The sequence below is a fragment of the Oncorhynchus mykiss genome, chromosome 9, assembly GCF_057628025.1.
Source record: "Oncorhynchus mykiss isolate SJ-2025 chromosome 9, ASM5762802v1, whole genome shotgun sequence".
NCBI lineage: Eukaryota > Metazoa > Chordata > Actinopteri > Salmoniformes > Salmonidae > Oncorhynchus > Oncorhynchus mykiss.
In genome coordinates this window covers 66,535,434-66,558,477 of record NC_143030.1, presented here as the reverse complement: position 1 = coordinate 66,558,477, position 23,044 = coordinate 66,535,434, and the positions used below count along the sequence as shown (strand labels likewise).

At 42.0% G+C, this 23,044-nt stretch overlaps 1 protein-coding gene across 4 annotated transcripts in view; it reads left to right on the top strand.

Moving 5' to 3' along the window:
* Positions 1-23,044, top strand: part of LOC110531231 (membrane-associated guanylate kinase, WW and PDZ domain-containing protein 3) — a 259,379-nt gene that overhangs the window by 223,986 nt on the left and 12,349 nt on the right. For all 4 annotated transcript variants that reach the window (XM_090185057.1, XM_036988576.2, XM_036988577.2 and 1 more), the window contains exons 9-16: positions 1,419-1,616; positions 6,019-6,290; positions 6,484-6,636; positions 9,535-9,700; positions 17,280-17,311; positions 19,456-19,660; positions 19,930-20,024; positions 21,612-21,804. In XM_090185057.1, the coding sequence (XP_090041183.1) occupies positions 1,419-1,616; positions 6,019-6,290; positions 6,484-6,636; positions 9,535-9,700; positions 17,280-17,311; positions 19,456-19,660; positions 19,930-20,024; positions 21,612-21,804 (1,314 nt within the window). The remainder of the gene's footprint in view (positions 1-1,418; positions 1,617-6,018; positions 6,291-6,483; positions 6,637-9,534; positions 9,701-17,279; positions 17,312-19,455; positions 19,661-19,929; positions 20,025-21,611; positions 21,805-23,044) is intronic.

Here is a 23,044-nt window from a genome sequence, read left to right as displayed (position 1 = left end):
ATCACATGACACATGGGGGGTAGTGGAGGAGGACGGGGGGTGTCTATATTTACTCCAATTAAAGAGATTGATGCCCCCCACCCCCCACTATCCATCCCTCAGTGTGTGAAGAATCACTAGAGGAGACACAGCCTATAACTCACCCAATGGAAACCAAGGTCAGACAGGGGCCATGGATATCTCTTTGCTCCCTCTCCCTCCTCTATCGCTGTCAATATCACTCTCCTCTCGATATCTCTGTCCCCCTCGCTCTCTGTGCTGATGCAGAGGAAAGGGCGCCACCCCTCTCTCTCTGCTGATGCAGAGGAAAGGGCGCGCCCCCCCCCCCCTCTCTCTCTCTCTCTCTGCTGATGCAGAGTTAAGGGCCGCTGTGTCTCAGTCACATGGTGAGAGCCTCCAGCTGCAGTTTGAGGTCAGCTGTCTGTCTGCCTCAATCCCTGCGTTGTGGTGGTTATTCAGGTGGATGTACCCCTGCAGTGTACACACACACACAAATACACACACAGTTTGTCTCCTGGACATTTATTCCCATGCACCATCCTGCAGGCATAACATAGCAAATTCAATCTGAAAGTTTATCACATCTCTGTAAGATTTGAAATGTCAAGGTTATATCCAAACGGATTTGTCACACTGCTTTGTGCGTCATGTGTGAGTTCTTTTTTCTTTTTTTACAGTATGTCTTTTTCACTGGCATGCTTAAGTAAAAGAGGAGTAGGCCATCTCTGTTCAGCAGTAGCATAGTTCTTAGTGACAGTGACAGTCTGAGTGACGAGTAGGTGTCAGCTCCCTGCCACCGTGGCGGTAGCCTGCACTGTGACGTTACAGGGGACAGATCCCTAACAGCCTGTGAACTTGCACCTATGTGCATCTGTCACACACACACACATACACTCTACCTACCATACAAAATAACGATACTTTAGGTGTTCTTTGAAGTTGTCCCATATGGATATATCAGAATAAAATGAGTGTAGCGGCATAGACGTGTCGCTGTAATCTCTGTCATTGTGAATTCTCATTGTGAATTAGCTCAAGCAGCTAGCCTAGCCTGGTTTCTCTGTCAGATCAATGGATTAGCGCTAGCAGCTAGCCTAGCATAGTTTCTCTGTCAGATCAATGCAGCTGAACAATAGTGACAGGCCTTGTGATGATAATACAACAAACAAACAAAGAATTAATAGTCACTAATTTGTAAAGTAAAATACTTCAATGGGGCATTAAGGTTTGAGAGCAATTAGCTGAATTACAGTCATAATAATTAGGTATTTGCTTATACAGTACTTCCTCAATTTGCATCTCTCTCTCGTTGTGCTTTTTTTGTATTTAGTCATCTTTCTCTAAGGTTTTTTTCTTTCTCTTTGCTCTGTTCTCTCACCCTCTTACTTGCCTCTCCCCTCACTTCCTCTCTCCTTCAGATGAGCCTGTTGTGGGTGTGAGGGGTTTCGTACGGGACCCAGCCCATCTCCAGGGCTCCATTCTGAGGACAAATCTGAGGAAGAGCCCCCAGGGGTTTGGCTTCACCATCATTGGGGGCGACCGCCATGACGAGTTCCTCCAGGTGAAGAACGTGCTCCGAGACGGGCCCGCTGCGCACGACAACAAGATGACCTCTGGTGAGTGTTGTACGCACATGTAAACACACTCTCACACACACACAGACGTACACATAGATGCTTGTACGCAGGAACGCACGCATACAAACACACACACACATCGCACTTGTGCACACAGATCAACAAGGTTCATTTATCATTGTCGGTACACACACGTTTATGGTAGCACCCTGATTTGAAGTGGAGTTATACGCAGTATTTCAGATTTCATACTGAAGGCCTCTTGGCTGTGCTTCTTTACATGCTTATGATTATTATGAACATGCATATCTATAAGTGTGGTCATACAGTATTTCTTGGATCACGTACAGTTGAAGTCGGAAGTTTACATACACCTTAGCCAAATACATTTAAACTCAGTTTTTCACATTTCCTGACATTTAATCCCAGTAAAAATTATCTGTCTTAGGTCAGTTAGGATCACCACTTTCTTTGAAGAATGTGAGATGTCAGAATAATAGTAGAGAGAATGATTTATTTCATGTTTTATTTCTTTCATCACATTCCCAGTGGGTCAGAAGTTTACATAGACTCAATTAGTATTTGGTAGCATTGCCTTTAAATTGTTTAACTTGGGTCAAACGTTTCGGGTAGCCTTCCACAAGCTTCCCACACTTCCCACATTTGGGGCAGCAGCGTAGCCTAGTGGTTAGAGTGTTGGACTAGTAAGAGGGTGAGAGGTTGCACAATCGAATGCTCGAGCTGACAAGGTACAAATCTGTCGTTCTGCCCCTGAACAAGGCAGTTAACCCACTGTTCCTAGGCCATCATTGAAAATAAGAATTTGTTCTTAACTGACTTGCCTAGATAAATTAAGGTAAAACATAATAAATACAAAATTAAGTTGGGTGAATTTTGGCCCATTCCTCCTGACAGAGCTGGTGTAACTGAGTCAGGTTTGTTGGCCTCCTTGCTCACATACACATTTTCAGTTCTGCCCAAAAATGGGATGGGATTGAGGTCAGGGCTTTGTGATGGCGATTCCAATACCTTGACTTTATTGTCCTTAAGCCATTTTGCCACAACTTCGGAAGTATGCTTGTGGTCATTGTCCATTTGACCCATTTGCGACCAAGCTTTAACTTCCTGACCTATTTCTTGAGATGTTGCTTCAATATATCCACATAATTTTCCGACCTATTTTGTGAAGTGCACCAGTCCCTCCTGCAGCAAAGCACCCCCACAACATGATGCTGCCACCCCGTGCTTCACGTTTGGGATGGTGTTCTTCGGCTTGCAAGCGTCCCCCTTTTTCCTCCAAACATAACGATGGTCATTATGGCCAAACAGTTCCATTTTTATTTAATCAAACCAGAGGACATTTCTACAAAAAAGTAAGATCTTTGTCCCCACGTGCAGTTGCAAACCGTAGTCTGGCTTTTTTATGGTGGCTTTGGAGCAGTGTCTTCTTCCTTGCTGAGCAGCCTTTCAGGTTATGTCAATATTTAACTTGTTTTACTGTGGATATAGATACCTTTGTATCTGTTTCCTCCAGCATCTTCACAAGGTCCTTTGCTGTTGTTCTGGGATTGATTTGCACTTTTTGCACCTGTTAAAGGAATTCTACAATTCCTATATGTGTTCATTAACCACTTCAATTAAAATCACTCTGTCTGTTTCTAAGAATTTGTAAGATCATTATTTGCATAAAATAGACAAGAGACCAGTCTACCAAAATTAGCCAATAGCATTTATTATTGAGAGCACTGGTCATGGAAATTTGTGGAGTGGTTGAAAACCAAGTTTTAATGACTCCAACCTAAGTGTATGTAAACTTCCGACTTCAACTGTATGACATACAGTATACACAGCCCAAACGGCCTTCAATACACATCCCGGTATTAGTATATAGCTGCCAGTGGCTCATTGAAATGGAGAGGACATATGAAAAATTTAAAATCCCTCGCTATGTCGAGATCACAACTTATTTGTCTCATGATCACGACATAACTAAAGTTGCTTTGTCGAGATCATGACTTATTTGTCTCATGATCACGACATAACTAAAGTTGCTTTGTCGAGATCACGACTTATTTGTCTCATGATCACGACATAACTAAAGTTGCTTTGTCGAGATCACAACTTATTTGTCTCATGATCACGACATAACTAAAGTTGCTTTGTCGAGATCACGACTTATTTGTCTCATGATCACGACATAACTAAAGTTGCTTTGTCGAGATCACAAAATAATCAGAAGTAGCACGCATCATCCATTCATTTGTTCAGATGCACGATAACCACCTCATCAAGGAGCCCTGTGGCTGCAATGATCGCAATGCGCTCTTGGGGCATTTAAGCCCTGAACAATGTCTGACAGGCAATGCTGTCTCCCAGGCTGCACCCTGCCGCCAAGACCACAGTCAATCTCATGCAAAGGATAACACAGCTAACTTGGCTAGTCTTAGCTAGTTAGTCTTGTTGGCTATCTAGCAAGCTAGCTTGTTATCTATGCTGGTTGTTAGCTTGCATAACTGATATATATAGTTCATGGATAATATTTACAATTACAGTGGGTGAGCTCCATCCCTGACAGGTTGATCAGATTACATTTTAGTCTCAGATGCTGATAAATCAGGATGCTGCCTCATAGGCTGTTTCATAGGTAAGGCTCCTTGAAGACAGACTAGCTGTCAAATTGCTTTATAGCCAGATGCATATCTGATCCAGGGGGTGAGCTCTATTCCAGGCAGGCTGATCAGATCCAATAGCCTCAGAGGCTGGTGTCAGGATGCTGCCTTGTAGGCTGTTTCAATGGTAAAGCTCCTTGCAGGCAGATTAGCTGTCCGTGCTTTATAGGCTGATGCATATCATCCAGAGTGGGTGAGCTCTATTCTTGGCAGCTGATCAGATTCAATAGCAGCCTCAGAGGCTTGTAAATCAGGAGGCTGACTTGTAGGCTATTTCATATGTAAGGCTCCTTGCAGACAGCCTACAAGGCTGCATCCTGACATATCAGCCTCTGAGGCGGCAATTGACTCTGATCAGCTTGCCAGGAGTAAAGCGCACCATCTCTTGATCATATACATAATGCATTGGCTGCTAATCTGCCGGCAATGAACTTTACCTATAGACGTGTTGGTTGTATAGCAACAGAAACAATGCCCTCGCAACCATGGAGCAAACAGATGAGGGTGCCTTATCTATCTAACCCATCTATGAAACTACAAAGCAGAATCCTGACTTATCAGCCTCTGAGGCTGCTATTGAATCTTATCAAGCTCTGAGCCTGAAATGTAATCTGATCAGCCTGTCAGGAATAGAGCTCACCCACTCAAATGTAAATATCATCCATAAAACAAGTGCCCCTTACAATCATACACATACTGTATCAGATATGCAAGCTAACGACCAGAATAGAAAACAAACTAGCTAGCTAACGAGACTACCTAGCTAACTAGCTAGCAGCGCTCTTGCTCACAAGACTAGCAAAGTTAGCTGCATTGTTGCTTACATGCGATTGGATGTGGTATGGGCGTGGCAAAGAGCCTGGGAGACAGAGCTGCCTGTCAGGCATCGTTCAAGGCTTAAATGCCCCACAAGGGCTTAGCTGCCCCCCAAGCTGATTATTTTTTTTTAACCTTTATTTAAGCAAACCAGACGGCACAATTTAAAAAAAAATATCTTTATTGACGGATATCCAGGGGCACACTCCCAACACTCAGACATAATTTACAAACAAAGCATTTGTGTTTAGTGAGTCCACCAGATCAGAGGCAGTAGAGATGACCAGGGATGTTCTCTTGATAAGTGTGTGAATTGGATCATTTTCCTGACAAAATGTAATGAGTACTTTTGGGTGTCAGGGAAAATATATGGAGTAAAAAGTCTATACTTTTGTTTAGGAATTTGGTGAAGTAAAAGTTGCCAAAAATATAAATTGTAAAGTACAGATACCCCAAAAAACAACTTAAGTAGTACTTTAAAGTATGTTTTACTTAAGTACTTTACACCACTGCTCCCAGCTAGCTAGTGGTGGGGAGTTTCCTGTTTTTCTTTTGGCTGGAGATAAACTGAGCACATTTTCCTAGTCTTTATTGATCTGGCTGGGAGTAGCTGACTTAATACACCCAGGCTGGAATGATGGAGGATGAGGGGAAGGAGAGAGTGTTAGGCTGTACCTTACTTCTTTGTTCATTCATCAACCCCAAAGCAGTTGTTTATGGAGCAGACTCCAAGGAAACATATTTCAGCTCCTGAGCAACGATGCCTTCATGCGGGAACTGTTTGCGCTAAACGTTATGCAAACTGATTTGTATGTTAGTGGACTGGGTCTGGTGTTAGTGGACTGGGTATAGTGCTACAACTAACCACAGCACACTCCCATTTTAAAGACTGTTGCCAATGCTGATATTGACACTTCCTTCTCCCTTCTTCCTCTCCTCTCCCTCTACTCTACCAGGTGACGTCATCGTGGACATCAACGGACTGTGTGTCCTGGGGAAGACTCATGCTGACGTGGTTCAGATGTTCCAGTCTATCCCAGTCAACCAGTACGTGGACATGGTGCTGTGTCGGGGTTACCCCCTCCCTGAGGACCCCAGTGGGAGTGTCGACGCCTCCTCGTGGGACATAGCCACAGCCCTGGCCCCCGAAGCCACCCCTTCACTTTCGACCTCTAACCCCCAGGAGATACACTATGTCACCAGCCCAGACGGCACCCTCCCAAGACAGGTACAGTACAACCAGTTCCTCCCTAGGTTTCTTCCTTTTAGGGAGTTTTTCCTGGCCACTGTGCTTCTGTTTTTGCTTGCTGTCAGGGGTCTAGCCTGGGTTACCGTAAAAGCACTTTGTGAAAACTGCTGATGTAAAAAGGGGCTATATAAATAGATTTGGGTGATTTTGATTTGATTTGATTGATTGACAGACAACAGCTGTCCCAGCCATGTCCAACGGGGGGCGCCACTACCCTGAGGGTCCAGACCTCACGCTGTTGCAGCCGGAGCTGGTGGGTGTACCCCTGGTGAAGGGGCCAGGAGGGTTCGGCTTTGCCATTGCAGACTGCCCCCTGGGCCAGAAGGTAAAATGCATTGAATTAATTTCCGGTAACACTTTACCATAGCCCCCCTTATGTATGACTGGTGTTATAATGCCAGAGGTGTGGACTCGAGTCAGATGACTTGGACTCGAGTCACAAATTTGATGACTCGATAGAAAATAAAATGACTTGACTTGGACTTGGAGCCTCCTGACTTGGGACTCGACTTTGGTTTTGTAACGTTTTGTCATTCATTTTGTTGCACACTCTCTGTGGATTACTCTCCATGCAGACAGAGACAGTATAGCGCTTGCAAAACAACAGATTGGCTAGTGAAACACTCAGCCCTCTGATTAGACCAGCAAACTGTCAATCAACACATGTCGGGTGAGATAGTGCAATGAGGTTTTGAGGGGTTGCGAGTGTGAAACTGAATAGAGAAAAACATATATATTTTTCATACATATAGACTACCATTTGTATTTTATATTCATACCTTTGCTTATTCGATCTTGTCACTGACATAAGCCTATGGCATTGCACCACATTTTTGTTTCAAAAACATCTTATTAGTGCTTCAGAACCAAAAAGTTGTGCGTTTTGACTGTTGACCAATGAGCAGTCATCAGCATTTGTGCGCAAAGGCGGGCGCACATATCCAGGTTAGTGATCAGAAAGCACTAGATTAATTTTCTCTGGTTTTGCCTGGCAAAAACAGAGTAGCCTACCTACATTGCTATGGACGCATCTTTGCCACATATAGGCTACCTGGTGATTTCATTGATCTCATTGATCCTGTAACCCCTGCTGCATACAGGTAGGTCATATGATCCTGTAACCCCTGCTGCATACAGGTAGGCTGTATGATCCTGTAACCCCTGCTGCATACAGGTTGGTCATATGATCCTGTAACCCCTGCTGCATACAGGTAGGCTGTATGATCCTGTAACCCCTGCTGCATACAGGTAGGTCATATGATCCTGTAACCCCTGCTGCATACAGGTAGGCTGTATGATCTGTAACCCCTGCTGCATACAGGTAGGCTGTATGATCTGTAACCCCTGCTGCATACAGGTAGGTCGTATGATCCTGTAACCCCTACTGCATACAGGTAGGCTGTATGATTCTGTAACCCCTGCTGCATACAGGTAGACTGTATGATCCTGTAACCCCTGCTGCATACAGGTAGGTCATATGATCCTGTAACCCCTGCTGCATACAGGTAGGTCATATGATCCTGTAACCCCTGCTGCATACAGGTAGGTCATATGATCCTGTAACCCCTGCTGCATACAGGTAGGCTGTATGATCCTGTAACCCCTGCTGCATACAGGTAGGCTGTATGATCCTGCAACCCCTGCTGCATACAGGTAGGTCGTATGATCCTGTAACCCCTGCTGCATACAGGTAGGTCATATGATCCTGTAACCCCTGCTGCATACAGGTAGGTCGTATGATCCTGTAACCCCTGCTGCATACAGGTAGGTCATATGATCCTGTAACCCCTGCTGCATACAGGTAGGTCATATGATCCTGTAACCCCTGCTGCATACAGGTAGGTCATATGATCCTGTAACCCCTGCTGCATACAGGTAGGTCATATGATCCTGTAACCCCTGCTGCATACAGGTAGGTCATATGATCCTGTAACCCCTGCTGCATACAGGTAGGTCATATGATCCTGTAACCCCTGCTGCATACAGGTATGCTGTATGATCCTGTAACCCCTGCTGCATACAGGTAGGCTGTATGATCCTGCAACCCCTGCTGCATACAGGTAGGTCATATGATCCTGTAACCCCTGCTGCATACAGGTAGGTCATATGATCCTGTAACCCCTGCTGCATACAGGTAGGTCATATGATCCTGTAACCCCTGCTGCATACAGGTAGGTCATATGATCCTGTAACCCCTGCTGCATACAGGTAGGTCATATGATCCTGTAACCCCTGCTGCATACAGGTAGGCTGTATGATCTGTAACCCCCGCTGCGTACAGGTAGGCTGTATGATCCTGTAACCCCTGCTGCATACAGGTAGACTGTATGATCCTGTAACCCCTGCTGCATACAGGTAGGTCATATGATCATGTAACCCCTGCTGCATACAGGTAGGTCATATGATCCTGTAACCCCTGCTGCATACAGGTAGGTCATATGATCCTGTAACCCCTGCTGCATAAAGGTAGGCTGTATGATCCTGTAACCCCTGCTGCATACAGGTAGGCTGTAAGATCCTGTAACCCCTGCTGCATACAGGTAGGTCATATGATCCTGTAACCCCTGCTGCATACAGGTAGGTCATATGATCCTGTAACCCCTGCTGCATACAGGTAGGCTGTATGATCCTGTAACCCCTGCTGCATACAGGTAGGCTGTATGATCTGTAACCCCTGCTGCATACAGGTAGGCTGTATGATCCTGTAACCCCTGCTGCATACAGGTAGGCTGTATGATCCTGTAACCCCTGCTGCATACAGGTAGGCTGTATGATTCTGCTTGCTCTGGACTCCAGAACGGACAGTGTGACATAATATCCCTAGTTAGTATTGACCGCTAACATTAATGACTTTCATCTCAAAATGCAGGTGTTTCTGCGTTTCTATATATTCAATTTCTATATCTTGCGTTTTGAAAATGCATCACCGTTTATGGCTGTCATGACGAGCTACATTTGCGCAGTGATTGTGCGTGGGGGTCGCAAGCTTTGAACCAACCAGGTCGAGGGTCAAATAAGTTAGTAAACCACTGAGCTAGAGAACACCTCTGTATAAAGCCTTATGTAGTAGTAGGTGTTGTAACAGCTTGATGAATGGTATATATAAGGAAGCCTACAGTAAAGATTTACCGAATGTACTTTCATCTAATTTAATGTAGGTTAAACTAATCCAATATAATGTAATCAAATGTAATGTAATGTAACCTAACCAATGTAATCCCAGGTGAAGATGATCCTGGATGCCCAGTGGTGTCATGGCCTGCTAAAGGGTGATGTAATCAAGGAGATCAACCGTCAGAACGTCCAGACAATGAGCCACTCCCAGGTGGTGGACATCCTGAAAGACCTACCTGTGGGTAGCGAGGTCAACGTGCTAGTTCTCAGAGGAGGTGAGACAGACATATCCGTTGATATGATATTATAAAGCTCTGCATTACAGCTGCTTCTCCTATGCAATATGCACTTTCTCTCAGTCTATACTAGACAGTGTATGCCTTGAGCAAGGTCATTTCTGGTGAGAGTCATAAGAGTGTCTCTAAGATGTGTTTCACAAAACAGCTTCCTCTTTGCAGTAGTTTATGGGCTTGCCGTAGACAAGTGGTTGCCCACCTTTTTTTGGTTACTGTACCACCGACTGAATATTGCTCTGCACGGAGTACCCCGGAAGTACCCCTTCATGTTCATTTTACCAGTAGGCCGATGGTCTCATGAGTCTTCTCAAGTACCCCTGTGGATAGGTAAAGTACCCCTAGAGTCGGTGTCCTACCCCTGGTTGTGAACTACTGCCTTAGGCCTTGGTAATCAGCATTGTTATGATAGGAGTGTGGCAGTGCATGCCTTCATCCCAGTCAACATACCTGTGTTCAGAGGAGCTGCCAGACCAAACTGATTGCTTCCACCGTAGTCTGACTGGGTCATGCTGCTGTGAAGATGTGGTAGTAGTAGTTCATAGAGGAAGTATGTTAGATGGCCGTTCAGCTCCTCAGAAGCCGGCCCTCCCAGAAGCCAGCCCCAGAGCCACCCACCGTTTAATAAAGCAATTTCATGCTCTAGTCTTTCCCACTATCGATCCACTATCCATTTCCCATTTGCACCTCTGCACCTTGACCAGAAAGGAGGGGGGAGGAGGAGAGGGAGGAGGAGGAGGAGAGGGAGGATGAGAAGGGTATGCTAACGCAAGATATATTCAGACAACTGTAGTGTTTGGCTAGGTAGTGATTCATGATGGGGGGGGGGGGAATCTTGTATATTATTTTTGACGATATATCGTATTGTTTTGACAATATTGCAATATTCTTTGCAGTTTTCTGTACCTGCACAAATTCCAGTATTCATAGCTTGTTCTCCATCTTCTTTTTACATATGGAGCCAATTTGTTTTTTAGTACTTTTTCCATGGCTGGTCAAATCTCATTTTCTCATGACTCTCGAATTGGAACATCGAATTGCAATAAAATCACAGTTTCTAATCGCAATACATATAGAATAGTGAGAATCACAATACATATAGAATAATGAGAATCACAATACATATAGAATAGTGAGAATCACAATACATATAGAATAGTGAGAATCACAATACATATAGAATAGTGAGAATCACAATACATATAGAATAGTGAGAATCACAATACATATAGAATAGTGAGAATCACAATACATATAGAATAGTGAGAATCACAATACATATAGAATAGTGAGAATCACAATACATATAGAATAGTGAGAATCACAATACATATAGAATAGTGAGAATCACAATACATATAGAATAGTGAGAATCACAATACATATAGAATAGTGAGAATCACAATACATATAGAATAGTGAGAATCACAATACATATAGAATAGTGAGAATCACAATACATATAGAATAGTGAGAATCACAATACATATAGAATAGTGAGAATCACAATACATATAGAATAGTGAGAATCGCAATACATATAGAATAGTGAGAATCACAATACATATAGAATAGTGAGAATCACAATACATATAGAATAGTGAGAATCACAATACATATAGAATAGTGAGAATCGCAATACATATAGAATAGTGAGAATCGCAATACATATAGAATAGTGAGAATCACAATACATATAGAATAGTGAGAATCACAATACATAGAATAGTGAGAATCGCAATACATATAGAATAGTGAGAATCACAATACATATAGAATAGTGAGAATCGCAATACATATAGAATAGTGAGAATCACAATACATATAGAATAGTGAGAATCACAATACATATAGAATAGTGAGAATCGCAATACATATAGAATAGTGAGAATCACAATACATATAGAATAGTGAGAATCACAATACATATAGAATAGTGAGAATCGCAATACATATAGAATAGTGAGAATCACAATACATATAGAATAGTGAGAATCACAATACATATAGAATAGTGAGAATCGCAATACATATAGAATAGTGAGAATCACAATACATATAGAATAGTGAGAATCACAATACATATAGAATAGTGAGAATCGCAAAACATATAGAATAGTGAGAATCACAATACATATAGAATAGTGAGAATCGCAATACATATAGAATAGTGAGAATCGCAATACATATAGAATAGTGAGAATCACAATACATATAGAATAGTGAGAATCACAATACATATAGAATAGTGAGAATCACAATACATATAGAATAGTGAGAATCGCAATACATATAGAATAGTGAGAATCACAATACATATAGAATAGTGAGAATCACAATACATATAAAATAGTGAGAATCACAATACATATAGAATAGTGAGAATCGCAATACATACAGTGCCTTGCGAAAGTATTCGGCCCCCTTGAACTTTGCGACCTTTTGCCACATTTCAGGCTTCAAACATAAAGATATAAAACTGTATTTTTTTGTGAAGAATCAACAACAAGTGGGACACAATCATGAAGTGGAACGACATTTATTGGATATTTCTAACTTTTTTAACAAATCAAAAACTGAAAAATTGGGCGTGCAAAATTATTCAGCCCCCTTAAGTTAATACTTTGTAGCGCCACCTTTTGCTGCGATTACAGCTGTAAGTCGCTTGGGGTATGTCTCTATCAGTTTTGCACATCGAGAGACTGAAATTTTTTCTCATTCCTCCTTGCAAAAACAGCTCGAGCTCAGTGAGGTTGGATGGAGAGCATTTGTGAACAGCAGTTTTCAGTTCTTTCCACAGATTCTCGATTGGATTCAGGTCTGGACTTTGACTTGGCCATTCTAACACCTGGATATGTTTATTTTTGAACCATTCCATTGTAGATTTTGCTTTATGTTTTGGATCATTGTCTTGTTGGAAGACAAATCTCCGTCCCAGTCTCAGGTCTTTTGCAGACTCCATCAGGTTTTCTTCCAGAATGGTCCTGTATTTGGCTCCATCCATCTTCCCATCAATTTTAACCATCTTCCCTGTCCCTGCTGAAGAAAAGCAGGCCCAAACCATGATGCTGCCACCACCATGTTTGACAGTGGGGATGGTGTGTTCAGCTGTGTTGCTTTTACGCCAAACATAACGTTTTGCATTGTTGCCAAAAAGTTCAATTTTGGTTTCATCTGACCAGAGCACCTTCTTCCACATGTTTGGTATGTCTCCCAGGTGGCTTGTGGCAAACTTTAAACAACACTTTTTATGGATATCTTTAAGAAATGGCTTTCTTCTTGCCACTCTTCCATAAAGGCCAGATTTGTGCAATATACGACTGATTGTTGTCCTATGGACAGAGTCTCCCACCTCAGCTGTAGATCTCTGCAGTTCATCCAGAGTGATCATGGGCCTCTTGGCTGCATCTCTGATCAGTCTTCTCCTTGTATGAGCTGAAAGTTTAGAGGGACGGCCAGGTCTTGGTAGATTTGCAGTGGTCTGATACTCCTTCCATTTCAACATTATCGCTTGCACAGTGCTCCTTGGGATGTTTAAAGCTTGGGAAATCTTTTTGTATCCAAATCCGGCTTTAAACTTCTTCACAACAGTATCTCGGACCTGCCTGGTGTGTTCCTTGTTCTTCATGATGCTCTCTGCGCATTTAACGGACCTCTGAGACTATCACAGTGCAGGTGCATTTATACGGAGACTTGATTACATACAGGTGGATTGCATTTATCATCATTAGTCATTTAGGTCAACATTGGATCATTCAGAGATCCTCACTGAACTTCTGGAGAGAGTTTGCTGCACTGAAAGTAAAGGGGCTGAATAATTTTGCACGCCCAATTTTTCAGTTTTTGATTTGTTAAAAAAGTTTGAAATATCCAATAAATGTCGTTCCACTTCATGATTGTTTCCCACTTGTTGTTGATTCTTCACAAAAAAATACAGTTTTATATCTTTATGTTTGAAGCCTGAAATGTGGCAAAAGGTCGCAAAGTTCAAGGGGGCCGAATACTTTCGCAAGGCACTGTATAGAATAGTGAGAATCGCAATGCATATCGTATCGATGATCTTGTATTTTGAGGTACCTGGCATTTTCCAGCACTAGTAGTTATCTCTCAGCTCAGACTTCAATGGCAGGCAGTCTGACATTTTGTGAAGTGGAGAGTAATGGTGAAGATACAGTATGTTCACCTAGTGACGTGTGCTCTGAAGAGTCCTAATTGTGCTGAGTGATTAGAGGTCCGTTCGGTTTTGGTAAAAAAATGTAGACATTAAATGCATTATGTGGGTTGAGTGATGTAACAACACAGAAAGAAAATATGAATAAAAGTCCCATAATAGTAGTGACTGAAGCCATTACTGATTACCACTTGTTAACCATCATTTATTTACATTGCTTTACTTTAATTCAATATTTGTTTTATTTGATGACTTTATTATTTAATTCCAAGTCATCTCTATATAGCAGCTGTCTATACCATCTGACAAAATCACTACTTTAGTAGTTCTTCAAAGTAAATAATTACTTTTATGATTGCTGAATACCAACTATCAATCACTTAGATCACGTATTTTCAGGCTCACGAAGCAACCGCTTTCTATCTCTCTCCATCCCTGATTTATCTCTACAGAAACTGCACATTGAGCTCAAGTAATTGAACTGACGTCGGTCCATTAGTTGTTTAAAAACCGAAAAATTTGAATGAGTCAAGAAGCAGTATGTTCAGCCAGAGATGTGTTGTGTGCCAACTCCTGACTCCTGTACTGTGAAGTGTTTGTCCTGAGGAGGCCTTGGGGAGGGAGCAGGATCAGGTTATACTGTTGACTCCTCCATGGGAGAATGAGGGGAGACTGGTGGAGGGGCTGGCAGGGTCATCAGGAGGTCACCTAGGGGCTGAGGTATAGAACCTTGGGTCTATGACCAGGGGGTAACAGCAGCTCTCCACCACTGACAGCCATAGAGAGGGAGAACAGGAACTTGCCTGCTGGGTTGGCCCCAAGCACTAAAGGGTGCTTCCGCTGTGCAATAATGGTGCTTGCCCTAGGCGGTACAGGTAATTCCTATGGGAATGTTCACCATGGTCAATGAAAAGGTGCTGACTGGTGACTGCTACCTGTGTGTTGTGTAAGAGTTAGAACATTTTATTAACTTCTTATGGCTGGGGGCAGTATTGAGTAGCTTGGATGAATAAGGTGCCCAGAGTAGTAAACTGCCTGCTCCTCAGTCCCAATTGCTAATATATGCATATTATTAGTATATTTGGATAGAGAATACTCTGACGTTTCTAAAACTGCTTGGATGATGTCTGTGAGTATAATAGAACTCATATGGCAAGCAAAAACTTGAGAAAAAATCCAACCCGGAAGTGGGAAATCTGAGGTTGGTCGATTTTCAACTCAGCCCCTATTGAAGATACAGTGGGATATTGGTCATCTTGTACTTCCTAAGGCTTCCACGAGATGTCAGCCGTCTTTAGAAACTTGTTTGAGGCTTCTACTGTGAAGGGGGGCTGAATGAGAGGGGAATGAGTCAGAGGTCTGCCAGCTGCCATGAGCTGGTCACGTGCATTCACATGAGAGCTCTCGTTCCTTTGCTTTTCTGAAGACAAAGGAACTCTCCGGTTGGAATATTATTGAAGTTTTATTTTAAAAACATCCTAAAGATTGATTCTATACATCGTTTGACATGTTTCTATGGAACTTTTTGACATTTTGTCTGCAACTAGTCAACGCACTTCGTGAGTTTTGATTTGTTTACCAAACGCGCTAAGAAAAGTAGCTATTTGGACATAAATGATGGACATTACAGAACAAATCAAACATTTATTGTGGAACTGGGATTCATGGGAGTGCATTCTGATGAAGATCATCAAAGGTAAGTGAATATTTATAACGTTATTTCTGACTTCTGTTGACTGCACAATATGGCGGATATATTTTTGGCTTGTTGGGTTTCTGAGCGCCGTATTCAGATTATTGCATGGTTTGCTTTTTCTGTAAAGTTTTTTTGAAATCTGACACAGCGGTTGCATTAAGGAGAAGTTTATCTATATTTCCATGCATAACACTTGTATTTTCATCAACATTTGAAAATCACCGGATGTTTTTGGAACTAGTGAACATAATGAGCCAATGTATACTGAGATTTTTTTATGTAAATATGAACTTTATCAAACAAAACATGCATGTATTGTGTAACATGAAGTCCTATGAGTGTCATCTGATGAAGATCATCAAAGGTTAGTGATTAATTCTATCTATTTCTGATTTTTGTGACTCCACTCTTTGGCTGGGAAAATGGCTGTGTTTTTCTGTGATATGGCTCTGACCTAACATAATCGTTTGTGGTGCTTTCGATGTAAAGCCTATTTGAAATCGGACACTGCCGTGGGATTAACAACAAGATTACCTTTTAAAATTGTATAAGATACATGTATGTTTGAGGAATTTTAATTATGAGATTTTTGTTGTTTTGAATTTGGCGCCCTGGTATTCACTGGCTGTTGTCATATCGATCCCGTAAACGGGATCTCAGCCCTAAGAGGGTCATCAGGAGGTCCCTCCACAATGATACAATAATACACATTGTGGACCACTTAAATTGAGTTTTGGGAAACGAAAAACAATCCTAGTCAAAAAATGGTACAGGCGTCATCTAGAATGCATTACATCATCTATACACATGTATGCATAAACAAAACATAGTACAGTGGATAAAATGACAATTATGAAGATAAATAAATGTACATTATTGTTACCTGATTACATTTTCATCAAGACCGTTAGTATTTTTGGTGTGTCATACAGATATACACCACTGGGCTTCTTTTGATGGTCACTGGGCATCTTTTAATGGTCACTGGGATTATTTTAATGGTCACTGGGATTCTTTTAATGGTCACTGGGATTCTTTTCATGGTCACTGGGATTCTTTTCATGGTCACTGGGATTCTTTTCATGGTCACTGGGCTTCTTTTAATGGTCACTGGGATTCTTTTCATGGTCACTGGGCTTATTTTCATGGTCAATGGGCTTCTTTCGATGAGGCTGGTAGGTCTAATGCTGATTATCTGAATGGAGTGTCTTACTGTGGAATGGTAGCAACAGGTGTGGAGAATAAATTACAAGGTTAACCCTTGGTGAGGCACATCTCATTCCTCTTCCCTTAGTCTGTTTCTCTGTGTTGACGTCAGAGATCCTTCCCACGCTGCTGCTTGAGCATCATACCACCTACTGGTCAAGTTGAACCATGATCCTGCTGGCGTTTAGTATCAGAGAGTAGAACAGGGAGAGGATATAGAGATATATGGGGCTGTCATGGTTACCACTCATTATGTAGGGCAGAGTGTGTGTCTAGGGGAAACAGTCATCTTGTATGATGAATGAGAATGTACTGTTTCACATCAGAACAGGGTCAATGGTGTGGGGAAACAGAGATGTATAATAATCTATCAGACCTCCATCACAATAACCCAGTCACCCAATATGTCCTCCATAGTAAATGCTCTTCTTCTACTGTATTGAGTCATCTTTCTATTTTTTTTTCTCTCTCCCTCTCTCCGCCCCCAGGTCAGACATCTCCCGTGAAGTCTCTAAAACCTGTAAGTTAAAAGAAATGCTTTTAATTACCCTGCTCCTTCTCCTCTCCTCCTCCTGCTGTCCTCTCTCACACTCTCTCCTCTCTCACAGAGACTCTCTCCTCTCTCTCCTCACTCTCTCCTCACTCCCTCCGCTCTAACAGAGACTCTACTCTCTCCTCTCTCACAGAGACTCTCTCCTCTCACAGACTCTCTCTCCTCACTCTCTCCTCTCTCACAGAGACTCTCTCCCCTTGGCCTCTACAGGGGATTCTAATGAGAGCCCCTGTGTCCCAAATTGCGCCTTATTCCCTATATAGTGCACTTCTTTTATTCAGGGCCTATTTGGTCAAAAGTAGTGCACTATGTAGGAGGGAAAAGTGCCATTTGGGACAGATACTGTAGAAAGTGTCAAGTGAGTCTAGGAACAGAGACAGAAACACAGCGCTTTTAAACACCAGACAGGAGATTAATTATTAAAACAATCGTGATATAACTTTGTCTTAGTTTCTTTCCCCCACCAGCAAGCAGAGTCGTCTGCTGTAGAGAGAATTATTCAAAGAGCTAACACGAGTTGCGAGCCAAAAACACACACACACAATGGTGTTATTTTTGGAGGCAACCGGCTGACTGGGGTGTGTGAATGTGCTCCTGGCAAACAGCTACTTATCATCCTGGCTGGTAGTAACTGTAGTATGTAGCAGTGGTGTAAGCTGTTTATACCTCTCTAGGATAGGGGGACAGTCGCGTCTCACTTGGCCAAAAGCCAGGGAAAATGCAGAGCGCCAGATTTAAATAAAATTATATAAAAATCAAACTTTCATTAAATCACACATGTAAGATACTAAATTAAAGCTACACTCTTTGTGAATCCAGCCAACATGTCAGATTTTAAAAAGGCTTTTGGGCGAAAGCATAAGAAGCTATTATCTGATGATAACACAACAGTAAAAAAAAGAGAGTAGCATATTTCAACCCTGCAGGCGCTACGCAGAAATAAAATATATATCATGCCTTACCTTTTGACGAGCTTCTTTTGTTGGCACTCCAATATGTCCCATAAACATCACAAATGGTCCTTTTGTTCGATTAATTCCGTCCATATATATCCAAAATGTCAATTTATTTGGCGCGTTTGATCCAGAAAAAAACAGCTTCCAATTTGCGCAACGTCACTACAAAATATCTCAAAAGTTACCTGTAAACGTTGCCAAAACATTTCAAAATACTTTGTAATACAACTTTAGGTATTTTTAAACGTTAATAATCGATCAAATTGAAGACGGGTCTATCAGTTTTCAATGGAGGACGAGAGGAAACTAACGCCACTTCTCAAGTTTTGGCCAACTCTCAACAGCATTACCCTTTTCCAAGTTGGCCGTACTTCTTCATTGTACAAAGGAATAACCTCAACCAAATTCCAAAGACTGGTGAAATCCAGTGGATGCGGTAGGAACTACAAACTAGTGCCTAAGAAATATCGTTTTCCCATGAGAACCCAATGAACAGACAGTGACCTCAAAAATAAATCATTCTGAATGGTTAGTCTTCTGGGTTTTGCCTGCTACATAAGTTCTGTTATACTCACAGACATGATTAAAACAGTTTTAGGAACTTCAGAGTATTTTCTATCCAAATATACTAATAATATGCATATCTTTTTACTCTTGGCATGAGTAGCAGGAAGTTGAAATTGGGCACGCTATTTATCCAAAAGTGAAAATGCTGCCCCCTATCCCAAAGAGGTTTTAAGCCATGTTCAATAGTTCTGTTCCTAGAGCCCAGCAGATACATTCTTAGAGGGCTGCCTTCTCTGAACAACAGACTAGAGAAGTCTACTTGGTCAGCAACAAGCCTTTGTACACGGCTCAGAATCAGTGCAGACAAAGCCTTATATTGAGATATATAACTAAGGCTTTGGCTCAGTGGAAGTATTATCATTCAGCTTTATAAAGGGACTGTGTTAGTAGAGTTAAGGCCAGCACTGTAGACACTAGGGGGAAAACTCCTAAGTGTAGTTTGGGGTTACAGAAGAAAGGTAACTCTTCCTAAATCCAACACTATTTCACTCAGTGTCTGAGTTGTAGGTTATTGTAAACTGTCTATGTTAAAACCATGATATGAATAAAAAACATAGTTTTAATTGAATCATCTTGTTTGTGTTGCAGTGCACTGCTCCCATGTCTCAGCAGAGGCAGGAGAGAAAGGAGAAGGAGATGACAACCAGCACAGAGACCCTCAGCACCCCAGAGCCAGCCCTGACCCCCGCCCCACAGCCCCTTCCCTTTTCCCCCAACAGCATCCACTCAGCCTCCCCCAAGCCTGACCCCTCAGAACTCTACCTCAAGTCCAAGGCCCTGCTGGACAGCAAACGTGAGTATACACAAACCCATCTAACCTGACTGACGGACAGTCTCTATCCAGTCTCTCACAACACTGCTTGGCTGGTACTTTTAAATGTTCAGTCTGTCACAAGAGACTTCACATCATACTGTAGTTCACATTTTCCACCTGTCAGACTGATATTACTTAGCAGGTTGTCCAAGTCTTATCATTCCACTGCACAGTATCTGGCTATTCTTCACTAACAATAGTGAGTTAACCCATTGTGTCCTTCTCCCTGTCTTTCCCTGTTTATCCAGCCCCCAACACCAAGGACCTAGATGTCTTCATCAAGAGGAACCAGGAGTCTGGCTTTGGTTTCCGAGTCTTAGGAGGAGAGGGGCCAGATCAGCCCGTAAGTACCCACCCAGAGAGACTGCTCTATCCTGGTTCAGCCAGCATTAAAACTTCTTAGGCATCGGCATCCCATCAACGGGACAGTTGTAAATCATGCAGTGCAAATGTCTGTACATACAACAAATGTCTGTACATATAAGTGTCTTATATCGGCTGAAAGCTTAAATTCTTGTTAATATAACTGCACTGTCCAATTTACAGTAGGTATTACTTCAAGAAAATGCCATACTATTGCTTGAGGAGAGCTCCTAACAACAAAACACTTTTTTTCACAGCGATAGGTTTGATAAATTCACCTCTGAAGGTGAAATGTGTACTTACATTATGAAATCTTGCTCTGATTTATCATCCAAATGGTCCCAGAGATAACATGAAGTGTTGTTTTGTTAGATAAAATCCTTTTTCATATCCTAAAAGGGTCCATATAGCATGTACGATCAATTTTGTATTTCCACTCGTTCAATTTACAAAAAAAGGAATCAGTGAAAATCTCACCCTAAACATTGGTTCAACGAATCCAATCACGTTTGTATGTATTCCTCAGAGATCCTAGAACGTAACAAGACTTCACTATATAATTAAGGGTGTAGTATATCCTATAGGACACCATATTTGGTCAGAGAGAGATGCCTTCATTGCACGCCGAAGGCGGTCTTCACTTGAACGACTCTAACTTTGTCAAATAAGCACCAATCGGGGTCAAACAAAGCTATCTAGATAGCCAATGAGCTGGGCTTTACGGGTGTATCCGGAAACCCTGTGTCTGTCACAAAATGTAGGTGCTAACCTTTTGCGACAGCATGCCTTTTCCTTTTGGACAAAAATGATAAGAATATTCAAAATTATGTTATGAAAACTGGTTGACTATGGCTACTAATACTCGAAAAGCTAAATAAAAGTCCAAGTATACAGAGTTGACGATATTATTGCAGAAAAATGTAATATGAATGCAAATGTCTGCTTCACGATTTGCCCATATATACCTGGGTGACTTCACACTAAATGTCATGGAGAACGCTCATACTTCAAGTTACCCGTGTGAAACTTTGCACATACACTGCTGCCATCTTGTGGAAACCATCAGAATTACAACCAGAGTGCTGGCTAGAATTGTGCTGGCTAGAATTGGGACCTTTCTCTTGCATTTCAAAGATGGAGATAGAAAAAAACCTGTTGTTTTTAAATTTTATTTTCTTCTACCAGATCTATTATGTTATATTCTCCTACATTCAAATCACATTTCCACAAACGTCAAAGTGTTTCCTTTCAAATGGTACCAAGAATATGCATATTCATGCTTCAGGGCCTGAGTTACAGGCACTTAGATTTGGTATGTAATTTTAGGTGAAAATTTAAAAAAAGGGGGCTATCCCTAAGACGTTTTAAAACTCTGGGCACACTGTGGGCTGCTTTCCTGGAACTAGGTTAAGCCTAGTAGTAGTTAATAGTGCTTTAAATGGGTTACCTCCATTGGCCATGTTTTTTCTGGGTCTGGGAAACAGGCTCTAAATCAGGTTAAAGTTATCCCCCTGTGTTTGAGTGTCTTAAATAAATGTCATCATACCTGCCTCTCTCCCTGCGCCAGGTGTACATTGGTGCCATCGTGCCCCTAGGAGCAGCAGAGAAGGACGGACGTCTTCGGGCAGGTGATGAACTCATGTGTATCGACGGGGTGCCAGTCAAGGGCAAGTCTCACAAGCATGTGCTGGAGCTGATGACCAACGCTGCCCGCAATGGACAGGTCATGCTAACAGTCCGCAGGAAATTGGCACATGCAGGTATGTGAGTGGCTGGGTGTGACTGTGAGTGTGAGTAGACAGTTGGCTTTGAGAGGAGAGAAAGATTGAGAAATAAAGAGACATTTGTGTTTGAGTGTTTATGCATCTCTTCTAAAAGTGCTGATAATTGTGTGAAGTGCTGTGGAATCAGATCCAGTTGGAGGAGAAGATTTCCATGGCACACAGAAAACAAGATGAGTGCTGTTCTGTTCTGACAGACTGAAGCCCACGCAGTATACAGCAGCTTTGTTTACACAAAAAAATAAGCTTCTATGACAAGAGAGAGAACTTTTGAAATTGCTTTGAATGACAGAAATGATCGTACTGGAGGAAATTAAGCATCAATCATATACTCTTTGTGGTTGAAATCAAAGCATGAGTTGACAAGACAAAGATTCAAGAAAACCAACACATAGGCTACACATGAAAGATTGACTGAGGCAGAATTGACTTAGCAAACATTTCTTTCCAAATATTTATTTCCTATTCTGTGCACAGATATGCCAAACACACATCAGTGAGTCTTTCTATACCGTAATTGTGGGGTTCATTTTAAAATGAACACTAGCATGACATTGATACAGCCTAAAATGAATCATTGGTGGCCTAAACTGAGCATTATAAACAACTTTAAGGGGCGGCAGAAAGCTTACCGGTTAGAGAGGCGAGTCAGCAATCCGTCGGGAAAATATCTGGCGAGAAGTGAGCTGGTAACTGGAGGCTTGCTAGTATAAAATCCTACATGCCATTGCCTGTCGTTGTGCCCTTGAGCAAGGCACTTAACCCCCCACAACAACAGGTGCTCAGTGAGGCAACCCCCCGCAGCTCTCCAAAACCTGTATATGTATGTCAATGGAGGCTGGTGGGTGGAGCTATAGGAGGATGGACTCATTATAATGGTTGGAATGAAATGGATGGAACGGAGTCAAACGTGGTTTCCATATGTTTGATGTGTTTGATACCGTTCCATTAATTACATTCCAGCAATTATAATGAGCCCTTCCTCCTATAGCTTCTCTCACCAGCCTCCACTGATGTATGTGTGTCTTTCAGGGGGAAGTAAAATTGAGGTTGGAACGTGTATGCAATTGACCAATAAAGTGATGTTAACTCATACCTTTGAGCTTTCATAAGAATGGCTGTGAGAGAGAGACCATAAACAACCTGACAATTACATGAATATAATTTAGACAGTAAGTTATCCCAACTGAACCTATATAAAACTATTTTTCTCTGTGCC